General features: G+C 49.1%; 1 protein-coding gene across 2 annotated transcripts in view; it reads left to right on the top strand.

Annotated features, from left to right (window-relative positions):
• The first annotated feature begins 1,920 nt into the window (after nucleotides 1–1,920).
• LOC117964827 (protein capicua homolog) overlaps nucleotides 1,921–14,718 on the top strand; it is a 39,372-nt gene continuing 26,574 nt past the window's right edge. Inside the window, exons 1-3 of one of the 2 annotated variants that reach the window (XM_059008922.1) lie at nucleotides 1,921–2,065; nucleotides 2,783–2,876; nucleotides 9,631–14,117. In XM_059008922.1, the coding sequence (XP_058864905.1) occupies nucleotides 9,719–14,117 (4,399 nt within the window). In that variant the 5' untranslated portion in view covers nucleotides 1,921–2,065; nucleotides 2,783–2,876; nucleotides 9,631–9,718. Of the gene's footprint in view, nucleotides 2,066–2,681; nucleotides 2,877–9,630; nucleotides 14,118–14,718 lie in introns of those variants that run through there. The other variant, XM_059008923.1, reaches the window with a different exon arrangement.

Genomic DNA, 14,718 nt, shown 5'->3' with positions numbered 1-14,718 from the left:
TTTAAACGAGTGCTAACCATTGCTTCTTCAATCCACTTTCTTATCTCTCATGAGCACTAGTTTACATGATCACTGGCACCCCTTTGAAGGAGTGCTAGCCAGAGAAACATTATTTTAAAGAAGCAATGGTTAGCTGTCCTGAAAGAGGTCAAAATAGATTTGTATAAAGTGTATGTGTTGTAGAAACTGCCACAATCTAGAACTGTTTCACCAATATCAACCTGTATTTAATTATTATTATTATTATTATTATTATTATTATTATTATTATTATTATTATTATGTGAAGGTTTAAAGGACCTGTTAGTATGGAATTGTTTCATTGCTATTGTAGTGCTGTCTGTCTGTCTGTCTGTCTGTCTGTCTGTCTGTCTGTGTGCATTGCAGCGGGGTGGAGGGCTGATTGACAGTTGACATAAAAGAACGTTGTAGGGGTCACGCTGGGGTGCAAACAGGAAAGGTCGTGGTCTAGTCAGGGTCAGGAGTCCTGCAGAGAAGTTTAAGAAGAGTCTGAGAAAGGAGTGGGGGGGGGTGGTTGTATGGCCCAAAGCATTTACATACAACAGACCATGAGCTCCCCTGTAAGAGACTTCCCTTTAAGAGAATGATGATCCAAATCTCTGTTAATGTAATAATGGTAGACAATGCTGTGTTTGTTGTACTGCTCCCTTACTTTGTGTAAGACATGTGCAGCCATTCTGAGTGCTTCGTGTTGCGATTACTCCAATGGCATTGCTATTTGTATTCGTTGATACGTCTGTGTTGCTTTGACTATGAGTTCAGGAGCTGCCCTTTAGTTCTAGTTGTCTAGTTGTTCATAATATGTAACACACTTTACTCACTGTCACTCACTGACAATTTGCACTTGCTTGTAAATAGCGCCCTCTGTGTTCATCCTTCATATCACAGGATACCAAAGCAGTAAACTTTGAGAAGGGGGCTGGTTCATTATCTTCTCTGTGCTTTACTGCACTGTGCTGTGCTTTTACCACACAATGCCAAAGCAGTAAACTTTAACAGAGAACTTTGTGTATGTGTGTGAGTGTATGTCTGTGTGCTATGTCTGTATCTGTGTGTGTCTGTGTCTGTGTGTGTCTGTGTCTGTGTGTGTGTGTGTGTCTGTATGTATGTGTGTCTGTGTGGTTGTGTGTGTGTGTATATGTGTTTGTGTGTGTGAGTGTGTCAGTGTGTGTGTATGTCTACAGTACTCTAGTGGTGAGAGTTTAGAGGCTGGGAAGGAGGGAGGGAGTCTGCCACGGTTTAGCCTTCAGTTTAATAGATTGCAGCAGCAGTACAGTTGTCCAATCTGCCATTATTAATACTGTATATAACAGTGCACACAGCTGAGCTCTGCTAAATCTCTTTTCTCTATAAAGTGTACTTTTACTTAAGCTGCTTTGCCCATGTAGGTCGGTAAGCAAATATATTTATTTATTTATTTATTTATTTATTTATTTTATTCAAACACATGCTCCCTTGATAAAGATATGTACAACATATCGAAACCTTGGGCAGCTGGCTGTTTGAGCTATATATATATATATATATATATATATATATATATATATATATATATATATATATATATATATATATATGTGTGTGTGTGTGTGTGTGTGTGTAACTGGCATCTAGCTATAACCCGTCTCTGTGTGCATTAGAAGCGCTGCACTATTACTAATAGTAAAAACCTACACGCGCACACACCACGGGGTAATTCGAGTTTACTCCAGGACACGCCCACCCGCTACAGCTGGTGGCAACACGCGTGTTGACATCACCACTCCGCCTCGCCATTGGTCAGAGAACCGGTCTAAACACGGCCAATGGGAACGCGGGATGGTGACGTCACCTTCGAACTCTTCGTCCCGGCTGGACGGGGCGGAGCATGTTGAGCAGTGACGTCGCAGGAGAGGCGAAGAGAGCGCTGTGATTGGGTTAGGAAAAGGATTCTGTTGCTGAGAGGAAACAGAGACCAGAGTTTACAAAAAAAATAAATAAAAAAAAAAATCAAAAAACAAACAGAAACAGAAACAAAAGCGCGGCTGAAAAATGGTGACGGACGGTGAGTTTTGTCTTCGAAAAATCGTGTTCCACTTTTTAAAATGTTACCTCTGGCTGCAGAAGCCTCTAGAAAATTGACAAGTTTAAAAAAAAGAGACAGCTGTATTTTTTAAAAGTGTAGAGTTTCAGCCCCCCACCTTATTTTACTTTTTCACGGTGTCCGTGTGGTGGAATGGGTGGGTGTATTTTTTGGGGGAGGGGGGTGTTGTAGTTTTTTGTATGCGCTTTAAAACTTGGAAGTTGCGTTTAAAAACTACAACACCCAGAGACCACTGAGCGGGGAAGAGTAGCGCCTGCGTGTTTGGCGTTGGTAAACAAGCCCCGTGCTTAGGGCCGGGCTACTGCGATTGGCCACTTGCGTTCTGTCTCTGCCCCTGAGCCCCTCTCCGCGCTGTTACTTAGCGTCCGGGCTCGCGGATTGGTTACTGTAAATGCCAGGTCTGAAGCACAGAAGCCATCGACTCCGCCCTCTCCGAGCCTTCTCCCACCCCGGGATTGGCCGACTGGGCCCGCCTGTCAACCTGAATCTGACAGTCCGCCCCGCCCTCGAGGAGTTGCAGCCGCGGGGATTGGCTACTGTACCTGTCAGTGAATTCTGATTGGCTAGACGGGCCAGCTGTTCGAGGTTCATTCACCATTTTGTGTCTGTGGAGTAAAACAAGCGAGCAGAGTTTTGTATGTTAATTTGTATTATGTGTTTTTGTTTTTTTACCTGAAGAAGAATAAAATAACGCGCCGCGATGTCGGAGCTGTCGAGTGGAGCGGTGTCGTATCGTGGCCCCCGTGACTGAGGCGCGTTCGTTTGGTTCGTGGTAAGTGTCAAGTAGACGAGTAGTTTTTACATAGTAATCTAATCCTGCCCAGCTCTCGAAGTAATTCCTGTACTGAGCGAAAAAAAAAAAAAAACCAGGGGGAAAGTTTTATCATCTTGCGTTTTCTATTTCTTATTTGTTTTGGAATGTTTATCCACAGCGTATAATAACATGTTTACAGACAAACTCCCCCCACTTCGTGTTGCAGGAATCATTTCCCGTCCGTTAAATTATAAATATATTATTATTATTATTATTATTATTATTATTATTATTATTATTATTATTTGTATAAAACGCACGAGCAGTTTTGACGGTCTTACTTGGAGAGTATGCTAGTTTTTGGTTATTATTGTCCATTTTTTTTTTTTCATTTTTTTTTTTTTTTTTAACGTGACTCGTAGCGTACTACAGTAAAGTCAAACAAGACACAGCACTACATATTTCTGCCCCCTGTCAATAACACAATAGTGTTGGTGTTGCTCTGTAAACTGATTGCTCACAGTTTATTAACTTACCATATCTATCTATCTATCTATCTATCTATCTATCTATACATTTATGTGTATGTATGTGTATGTGTGTGTGTATATATATATATATATATATATATATATATATATATATATATATATATGTGTGTGTGTATATATCTCATCATACCATCTTATATGTACATGTATACGTTATATGCACAGTATATATTTCCCTTTGAGGTGATAAATGTTGATAAATCCAGGCCTCTCTACAATAGTAAATATCATGCATACTGCTCTGTGCTAGTAGATTTTTCTTCTACTATTAGTACTGCATACCTCTCGTGTTTTATGTGACTGTACTTGGCAGAGCTATAGCAGGATTGAAACGTTTTTTGGAGCATCCTTTCTCTAAGGGGGGGGTGAGGGAGGAAGAGAGGAAGCAGTTCAGTCTCCGTGCCTGAAGATCAAGGTGAAATGCTGGTCTAGTGCATTAACATGAACCCGCTAGCGCCACCTAGCCCCTCAGAATGGAACCCAGGCCTCCAGAGGAAGGTGGAAGGCTGGTCTAGTGCATTAACATGAACCCGCTAGCGCCACCTAGCCCCCCAGATTGGAACCCAGGCCTCCAGAGGAAGGTGAAATGCTGGTCTAGTGCATTAACATGAACCCGCTAGCGCCACCTAGCCCCTCAGAATGGAACCCAAGCCTCCAGAGGAAGGTTAAAGGCTGGTCTAGTGCATTAACATGAACCCGCTAGCACCACCTAGCCCCTCAGATTGGAGCCCAGGCTGTAGAAGATGCATTGCAGTTTCACCTGTTCCAGGTTTTACTATGAACTTGATTAGCCACAGTACATAGGGAACAAGCTCAGGTGTGTTTTATTAAACTCATCGTGAAACCATGGATCAAACCGCTCTGCAGTGGGAGTCTTATTGCCATGCCTGTATTGATTGGAGGATTATCTATCCAGTGGATCTTTGTGTTTTTGTTGGTAGTAAATGGATTGGAACATTTTGAGGGGTTGGTTTTACCATGACATTAATAAGACATACCTGAGCTTGTTACTTAAACACACTGTAGCTAATCAAGCTGGTAATGAAAGCTGGAAATGGGTGAAACGGCTGTGCAATAGGAATCTTATTTCCATCCTGAGCGAGAGCATTACTAGTGAAATAGATTGGAACATTTTGGGGTGCCACTGCAGTTGTGGAAACGCTTGCTTTGATTTCTCTGTAAGAGCGGCACGATTTATCTGTTCATGGTTACCCTAGTGAGAAAACAAGGTGTGTGTGAGAGAGAGCAACTGCTGGAGAGAGAGTGAGCTAGTGCTGGGGGGGGGGGGGGTAAAACAGCCTGTGACACTCACCCAAACCCCCACACCCCTTAGTTCTGCATACATACAAGCAACGATTCATCTCCCCAGTGTGTAGAGTACAGCACAGCTCAGCACAGCACAGTACAGCACACCGCAGCTCAATTCAGCTCAGCTCAGCTCAGTGAGTGCCGGCCTTGCTCTTTGAGACAGTGAAGTGGCAGTTTGTTTATATGTTGCTTTGATTGTGTTTGCTGTGTACACTTCAGCTCTAGCATAGCTGTGTGTAGCTGCAGCCTGCCTGCCTGCCTGCCCCGAGGCTCCAGGGAGGAGTGCTGGACCTGCTAGTGTAGACCTGCCTGCCAGGGGGAAGCAGACTATTATTATTATTATTATTATTATTATTATTATTAGTTTATTTAGCAGACGCCTTTATCCAAGGCGACTTACAGATACTAGGGTGTGTGAACTATGCAGCAGCTGCAGAGTCACTTACAATTACATCTCACCCGAAAGACGGAGCACAAGGAGGTTAAGTGACTTGCTCAGGGTCACACAATGAGTCAGTGGCTGAGGTGGGATTTGAACCGGGGACCTCCTGGTTACAAGCCCTTTTCTTTAACCACTGGACTACACAGTGGTTAAAGAAAATATTATTATTATTATTATTATTATTATTATTATTATTATTATTATTATTATTATTATTATTATTATTATTTGTAGTAGTAATAGTCGTTGCGTTCACCATTCCTTTACAGTTTGTGTATGATGCTTACCAGTCAAACTCTGTGCTTTTTCTCTGCTCCTGTATCTTCTCTGTCTGAGCCTGTAGAGTCCGAGTCACCAGCTCCTTTTGAGCGGCTTCCTGATTCCGAATCAAATCACATGACTGGTTTTCAATAAGTAATCTAAACAGATCTATCAATAATAACTTGACACTTGATCTATCGTTCCACGCCTAGGTGTAGCACAATCATTTTTTATTTATTAATTTTTTTTACTCCAGAGATATATATTTTTTTATTTGATTTTTGAATTAACTCTCAGTACGGTACGAGTTCTACTTTTGTTTTCCTACTGATTCAGAATTAAAGAACTGTGAAGCATTAGTTAAAACTGACAGAATATGGGAAAAACCCTGCGCTCGTCCTGACCACTAGAACCCCCCCCAGCTCTCGGGCAGACTGAGCCAAACTGTTCAGTGTTTAGGATTTTTCCAGTCCCAAAGCCGGCACTGTTCTCTAATTGGCTTTCCCCCTCCCCTATCCCCGCCCCCTCCACCTCCCTCCTCCAATGGGCTACGACATCATCGGCATTGAAGCGATTCTATTGGCTCTTTTGTGTTCAAAGGAATTTCCTTGGTTACAGTGAGTCAGAGAGAGAGATAGAGAGGAGGAGGGGTGGGGAGGAGAATAAGACTGTCTAGCTCCGACAGATTGGAGCCCAGACTTCCAGAGGAAGGTGAAAGGCTGGTCTAGTGCATTAACATGAACCCGCTAGCGCCACCTAGCCCCCCAGACTGGAGCCCAGCCCTCCAGAGGAAGGTGAAAGGCTGGTCTAGTGCATTAACATTAACCCGCTAGCGCCACCTAGCCCCCCAGATTGGAACCCAGCCCTCCAGAGGAAGGTGAAAGGCTGGTCTAGTGCATTAACATGAACCCGCTAGCGCCACCTAGCCCCCCAGATTGGAACCCAGGCCTCCAGAGGAAGGTGAAAGGCTGGTCTAGTGCATTAACATGAACCCGCTAGCGCCACCTAGCCCCTCAGATTGGAACCCAGCCCTCCAGAGGATGGTGAAAGGCTGGTCTAGTGCATTAACATGAACCCACGAATCAACCTACAACTGTAGAAAAAAAAATTGCACACATATACCCCAGATTTGAAAAGTGCCCTTTTCACCCTCCCCACAGATGATAGCGATGATACAGAGACTCCGTTGTACTCAGTAGCAATACTCTGCTTCAGTAAAGTGGTACCGCAGCTGCTTGCTTTGCCATCCTGAGAGGATATATCAGCGACAGGAGAACATGTCTTTAGGACAGGGAATACAGTTTTACAATCTAAAATGGCACACCTTTTTTGCTTTGTTATTGAGTTGCCAGAGGTTTAGTTGATATGTTTTAGTTCAACTTCATATGCCAGTGTGAGGTACAGTTTTGTATTAAATGATAAGAAAAGTATTTACAGGTACAGTTCTGTCCACTGTATTTAGTAATGTCCACTGTATTTAGTAATGTCCACTGTATTTAGTTTTGTCCACTGTATTTAGTTCTGTGCACTGTATTTAGTAATGTCCACTGTATTTAGTTCTGTGCACTGTATTTAGTAATGTGCACTGTATTTAGTTCTGTGCACTGTATTTAGTAATGTCCACTGTATTTAGTTCTGTGCACTGTATTTAGTAATGTCCACTGTATTTAGTAATGTCCACTGTATTTAGTTATGTTGTCAACATTGTGTTTTATTAACATTTGAATAATGAGCTTGAGTTGTACAAAAATCAATGAAAATGTGGCTAAAATTTAAAACCCTATCTGTTACAGTATTGAGAGTTGCCAGGAGTTTACTTGAGGTCTATCTATCTATCTATCTATCTATCTATCTATCTATCTATCTATAATGACACACACACACACAATTGAACTTTCAGTTATGGTATGGGTTAGTATTGTATTAATAATGGTTAGAAAAGTATTTCTGGGTACATGAATGCTACTTGCATATGCATGTATAATCAATAAAGAGTCCATAAAGACTGGATACTATTTTCTGTCTGTCATATTTTTATTTTGAATTTGAAAAACAGTGACATGTACCACAGATTGAATGGCCAAAAAGAGGTCAATCTCTCAGCCTCTCGGAGCATCTTAACCCTACCAGACTGCCTAGGGTAAATGGCCTCTTTGAGAAGCTATGTGGTGCAGGGATTAACCAGTGTTTTGGATTGATTTCTTTATTTTGTAATGTAGCAGCTCTGTTGTGCTAATGTTTTCCCCCACACACTTTGACATGGGTGCTAGGGATTTTTATCTCACAAAGCTGGCATCTCTGTTCATAATCTATTTATTGATTAGTATTTGTCGGGGACAGCGCACAATTCTTATTTCATTGCTGCCATGGGACACATCGTACTGTATGCTGGACTTGGGCTCATTTCTAGTCATTAGTCCCATAGAGACAGGGTTAAACGTCCTCTCAAGCCTGCCCCGAGGGTTGCTCAGCACGCTGCATCAATCAAGAACTCTTTAAAGATGAAACAGGCTTTCAGCCAGCGGCCACTTCACTGCTCTAGTTGTTTTGTCTTTTGTTTTTGCTGAGTGAGGGGTGCTGGAGCGACCGTTTCCAGATCCCTGCTTCACCGTCGTTTCGAGACAGGCGCGTGGGTTCACGTGACGCACCCAAGGTTTTTAAGAGTGAACATCAATTGCTGCTCCGCTCCAACACACACACGCACGCACTGACACACACACACACACCGACACACACACATGCAGCGCAATGCTCGCATTCTCATGAATATTCATGATGCCAATAAACCAGGCCTCAAGCACACAGCGATTTTTCAAGTGTTTTGTTAGAAAAAAAAAATGCACTAAACCAGCCTTTCACCTTCCTCTGGGGGCTTGGGCTCCAATCTGGGGGGCTAGGTGGCTCTAGCGGGTTAATGTTCATGCCTTTCATCTGGGTTGAGAGGAGTAGCTGAGAGTGGGAGAGGGAGATAGAGCTCATCTGGGTGATGTCATGGCCGTAGTGCTAATATCAGACAGGAAGGAAGTTGCATTTCTTTGAAATGGGGGCACGTCACTCAGCCAGCAGCTAAGCGGTTAAAACCGAACAAGTAAAAAAAACACACACACACAGTGTGAAACCGACCAGAATTTCCATTCCTCCCACTCCCTCCTCTCTCTCTCTCTCTCTCTCCTCTCTGTCCTCTCTGTTTTTCTCAGCCTCTTTATCCTTTCATCTCTCCTGTTTTTCTCCTTCTGTCTCCCTCTCTCTTGTTCTGTCTCTCTCTCCTCTCTGATTCAGAACTGTTCAGTATGTGAAAGTTCAAGACTGATAATGATGATAGTCTCATTTCCTGTTTGTGAATTTCACCAAGATTGGTTATTATTATTATTATTATTATTATTATTATTATTATTATTATTATTATTATTATTGTTGTTATTATTATTGTTATTAGTAGTAGTAGGCTTGGTGGGCCAGTGGTTAAAGATACCAGGAGGTTCAAATCCCAGCTCAGCCACTGACTCACTGTGTGCGACCCTGAGCAAGTCACTGAACCTCCTTGTGCTCCGTCCTTCAGGATGAGACGTCAAACAAACGAGCTCCTATTGGTTGTTGATGCATAGTTCACCCCCTAGTCTCTCTGAGTCGATTTGTATTAAAGTGTCTGCTAAATGACTAATTCATAATAATAGTATTAGTATTAGTGTTATGATCACTATAAAATGCATTTGATGTTTGATTTTGATTCCATTGTTTTTCTTCAGATCTGAGTTTTTAGTCGTCTGTGAATCCTCGGCAAACTTTTATCACACACTCGTGGCCTCCTTATAAATGTTTCGGATTGCATTTGGCTGTAATCCGATTAACTTTCCATTTTCATACAAACCGTTTAACCCTTCACTGTCTGTGCGCTTGTTACGCGTCATGAGGACCTCCTGTATGTGCTGCACCGGCTTTAAAACCACATTTCCGTTTTGAAACTGAAGACTACCTACAGTACGCGCAGCTTTAGCTCTTTTTTGTCTGTTCGCCATCTGGTGGATACCTGCAGCAACTACACCTAGGGATCACCTGACCACACAATAAAACACTATTTAAAAAAATAAAAAACAACTGTGAATTACAGCACCTGTATAAAGTTATAACGGAACTCATTATAAAAACACTGATGTTCTGTTTGTTCATCTGTTTATTAATTTTTGTGTGTGTGCATTTGTTATTTTTTCAGATTCTGTAAATAACGTCTTAAGGGCAAGTAGAAAAGGAACGAGAAAGAGGAGGAAAGGAAGAAAGAACGAAAGAAAACGAAAAGAAGGATGCCATTGAAAAAGCAAGGGGGGCGCTCACCCCCCTCCACAAGGACCAAAGCAGGGAAGAAACGCAGCCCTTCAGCCCAGCAGAGCACCCCCGGTGCCCAGGGGGCCCAGGAGTCTACAGGAGGGGGGAGGGAGGCGGAGAGGGAGCGAGAGAAGCAGCCGTCTTCAACAGGGGCTCAGCGCAGACCGCAAGCGAGCCCAGCGGACGCCTATCATGCACAGAGCAGGACTCCGAACAGCAGAGTGCAGAGCCAGGACACAGCGGCCTCTCCCAGCAGAGGGAGCCACCATCACCAACACCATCCGCTCCCACAGCACCCCCCTCCCCCTCCCCCTCCCCCTCCCCCTCCCCTTCCGCAGGGCTCCAAGTTCAGAGAGGGCAAAGGGGCGAGGGCCAGGGAGAACCAGCGCCCGCAGAGCGCAGTAGGACTGGGGCCAGGAGAGGTAGATTGTGGGACGGGAGAGCCCTCCTCTAGAAACGCCAGCAGCAGCACCAGCACCAACCCTCCCTCCAGCCGGAAAACCGCCACCTTCAAATCCCGCGCCCCGAAAAAGAAGTACACGTTGGAGCATTACAGGGGGGGTTTAGGAGGAGGAGGAGGAGGAGGAGAAGGAGCAGGGGGTGCTGGGACTACGGAGGCCGTGTCGGGGGGCACCGTGGAGAGTGTGGGAGCCTCTCCAGTCAGCAGCAGCAGTAGTGGGGTTGCTTCTGATGGCAGCCGGGAAGACAGCAATGGCAGTGAGGCCCCGAGTTCGAATCTCGCCAGCTCAGGGGTGCAGGCTGGGCTGGGGGAAGCCTTGGCACCCCAGCCGGAATCAGGAAGAGGAGGGGACGCCGGGAAGACAGCAGATCAGAGCAACGCCGATGGAGAACCCGACAGCATCGACGATGACGACGACAATAAAAATAACAACAACAACAACAATAATAAAGATGACGAAGACGATAATAACGATAACAACAACGAAGACGATGACGCAAACAACCAGGACGGTAAGTGCGGTCTGCTGTCCGTACGCTCCTCCTCCACGGACACTGCCAGCGAGCACTCTGCCGACTCCGAGCTGGAGGAAGCCAACGCCAACCCTAACTGTAACCTGCCCGCCCCGAGCAGCTCCACGGCAGCCAGGCTCCCCCTGCACCCGCCCCTCCCTGCCATGCACACACCCTCCCCCCAGCCCCCACCTCTCGCCCCCTCGGAGCAGCAGTGGGAGTTCCGGCCGGGGATCCCGTCCCAGCGGCCGCTGGCTCGGAGGAGGCAGGGTCCCCAGCGCGGGGTGGAGACACAGGGGAGCCTCTTGCAGGGTCTGGGGGTGCAGTTCCACGGGGAGCGCGCCCTGGCCTTCTACGAGGGGGCCCCCCCGCCGCTGCCTCCCATTCTGGATGAGGCCCCGCCCCCCGACGCCGTTGTTGCCGTGGGAACCAGGGTGTGCGCCCGCGTCGGCCAGGACGAGAGCCGCTACAGGGAGGGGGTCGTCATGGAAACGAGACCCGGCCCCCCCCAGTCCTACAGGGTGCGGTTCGACCGAGCTTCCAATAATAATCCTAACAATAATGATAATAACAGGAATAATGATAATGATAACGATGGCAACGACGACGCCAGCAGGAGTAACAGCGACCCAGGTGCGTCTGGTCAAGAGAAGGACTGGGCTTGGGTTGCCCGTTCAAGCCTAAGGCTGCTGCAAGCTCCCTGGGGGGGTAACAAGGAAAGCCCCCCCTCTTCCTCTTCGTCTTCAGTTACTTCGGCAGCAGCAGTAATACTCATGGGTCCAGGAGGGGGAGGAAGAGGAGTGGGGGGTGTCATAATCGAGGAGGGCAGCAGCGAGAGAATCAGGGGGGGGCCTCCTCCTCTTCCTCGTCTGTCTTCCGCCAGTGAAACGCAAACTCCGGAAGAGATGGAGGTGGAGAAGGAGATCTGTGCTATCAGTGCCGGCCACGGGGTTATAAGCTCCAACACCAATAACAGCAGCAGCAGCAGCATCAGTAATAATAACAGTAATACTAGCGTTCCTGCCGGCAGCAGCGCGATGGCCATTGGAGACAGCAGCAGCCCTCGCTTCAAACCACAGCAGCTCAGCTCTCTCCAGCCTACTGCAGCACAGAACCAGCCCCTCCTGCTGCTCTCCGCGAGGGAGACACAAAACAAGGGGGCAGAGCAGAAGCAGAACCAGCACCAGAACCAACAGCAGCAGCATCATCTAATCCAGAACCACACCCCTCCCGAAGACATGGAGGTGTCCAAGATCAGCCTGAACATGGCCTCCCCTTTAAGGGCGGAGAGCGTGGCTTTGCTTTTGGACCGAGGAGGTGGGGGTGTGGGGGAGGAGGAGGGTGGGGCGGAGCGGCCAGGCTCCCGGGGACCCCCTCCCTCCCTGCAGCAGCAGCAGCACGGCTCCCAGAGACAGATTCTTTCCCCTTCCAAGTCTGCAGGGTACCCTCCGATGATAGGGGTTCGGGGAGGGGGAGGGGGAGGGGGAGTGTTGCCTTTGGTGCTGACAGGTGGCTCCTCCAATCGATGCCTCATCCTCCCTGAACAGCCCTCCCCCCTCCTGCTGAGCCAGGAAGTGATGTCGTCGTCTGCAGGAAGCGGGAGGAGCAGCGCCAACAGCAGCAGCCAGGGAGGGGGGAGCGGCTGCACCACGCCAGGGGGGCTGGGAGGGGGAGGGGGAGGGGGAGGGGGAGGGGCAGGTGGGGGGAACGGGTCCTCCTCTCGCTCCCGCACCCCTCTGACCGCGGCTCAGCAGAAATACAAAAAGGGGGACGTGGTCTGCACCCCGAACGGCATCCGCAAGAAGTTCAACGGCAAGCAGTGGCGCCGGCTGTGCTCCCGCGAGGGCTGCATGAAGGAGTCCCAGCGCAGGGGGTACTGCTCCCGGCACCTCTCCATGAGAACCAAGGAGATGGAGAGCGGGGCAGCGGGCAGCAGCGGCCGGCTCTCCTCAGACCCCCTCTCCAGGACCGGGAGAGCCAGCAGCGAGTTCGACTGGGAGGACACGTCCCGGGACAGCAGCAGCGAGACCAGCGGCGGCCGGGCTGACTCGAGGCCCAGGCTGGCCCTGCCCCTCCTCCCTTCCTCCTCCTCCTCGCAGGACCTCTCCCGCTTCGACTTCGACGAGTGCGAGGCGGCCAACATGCTGGTCTCCCTGGGCAGCTCGCGCTCCGGCACCCCCTCCTTCTCCCCCGTCTCCAACCAGTCCCCCTTCTCCCCGGCGCCCTCCCCCTCGCGTTCCCCGCTCTTTGGCTTCCGGCCGGCCAACTTCAGCCCCATCACGGCCTCCCCTGTGATTCAGAGGGTGGCGGGGGGGGCCAGGCACAGGCACGTGAGCGCCAGCACCCCCAAATCAGAGGGGGCCCCGGGATTGCACCACCACAGCGGGGCCCCACCAGGGACGGGGCACCGGGACAGAGAGAGGCATTCCTCGGGGATCCTGCCCACTTTCCACGCCAACCTAACCTTCACCGTCCCCATGAGCCCCAATAAACGCAAACTGGAAGCTGTGGGCCATGCCCCCTCCTCCTCCTCCCACTCCCACCCCCCTTCCTCCTCTGCAGCAGGATTGGGATTGGGAATCTGCCTCCCGGCCCCTCCGGAGTTCCAGAAGAGCGACAGCACGGACTCTGGCGTGGAGTCTGTCTCCCACACCCCGACACTGCCCTCCACGCCGGCCGGGTTCAGGGCCATGTCTCCAGCAGCGGCAGCAGCAGCAGCAGCAGCAGCAGCTGGGGGGGGGCAAGCCTCCTCCTCCTCCTCTTCCTCCCCCCTGCCCCTGCTCCTCTCCCCTCCCCCCTCGGCCCTCACTTCCGACCCCTCCCCCACAGTGCGCAGGGTCCCAGCCTTGACCCAGCAGCAGCAGCAGCAGCAGCAGCAGCAGCAGTCCCAGAGAGACTCCCCAGTGATCGTCCGCAACCCCGACGTGCCTTTACTGCCGGCCAAATTCGCGGAGAAGCCCCCGGACAGCAGGGCCGGCCCCCGGACAGCCAGGCCGGCGGGGGCAGCATCCGGGAGCATTGTAGGACCTTCTTTTGCCCCTCCTTCATCGTCTTCATCTTCTTCCTCTGTCTGCCCGTCGGTTAAAAGCGCTGGCCTCCAGATGCCCGTCCCCATCAACGCCTCCCACTTAGCAACGCAGAACCAGGCAGCCAACGGGTGCGTTATAGTGGGCAGAGTCTCCTCATCCTCCACCTCCTCCTCATCCTCATCCTGCTCTGTCAGCCAGGCAGGCCCCTCCTCCTCCTCCTGCTCCGCTCTGAATTCGGGGTTCACCCTGGGGATCCCCCTGCAGCAGCCCGTGCCCTTCCACCCCACCCCCACTGCACTGCTGCCCGTCATCGTGCCGTCTGAGCTCTCGCACCCGGCGCCGAGGAAGGAGATCATCATGGGCCGCCCCGGGACAGGTAAGGGAACAGCGGGGGGGGGCAGACTGGGGTCTTCATCAATGTTATTGAAACTAGACGAAAATGAGTCACGCAAACCAGCATCTGTTAAAACTAAACTGAGTCACGCAGACCAGCGTTCGGGCTCTAGTTCCTTCATCAGTGTTATTAAAACTAAAATGAGTCACGCAGACCAGCGTTCGGGGTCTAGTTCCTTCATCGGTGTTATTGACTTTTACACAAACGTTTGTCACCTTATCGAATTAAGCACAAAGTATAACAGTGAGGCAGTTTGAAAGTCAGATTTTTTGTGCGTGAAATTAAATGGATTATATACATGCTTGATATGCATGAAACTGCATATCAGTGTGTGTATCTTAGTGAGTGTCTCGCTGCCTGTGTGTTTCTTTTAGTGAGTGTTTCTGTGTGTGTGCGTGCGTGCGTGCGTGTCTGTCTGTCTGTGTGTGTGTGTGTGCGTCTGTCTGTCTGTTTGTGTGTGTGTGTGTATCAGTGCTTGTCTGTTTGAGCTGCACATTCCAGCACTCAGAACTGTGTCCAGACTTGTTCTGTGGTAAGCAGACACGCCCAGACACACCAGTGTTCCTCCCTCTCGTACGCACTC

Source organism: Acipenser ruthenus, chromosome 38 (assembly GCF_902713425.1).
Source record: "Acipenser ruthenus chromosome 38, fAciRut3.2 maternal haplotype, whole genome shotgun sequence".
NCBI classification, from domain to species: Eukaryota; Metazoa; Chordata; class Actinopteri; order Acipenseriformes; family Acipenseridae; genus Acipenser; species Acipenser ruthenus.
This window is presented reverse-complemented; position numbering and strand designations above follow the sequence as displayed.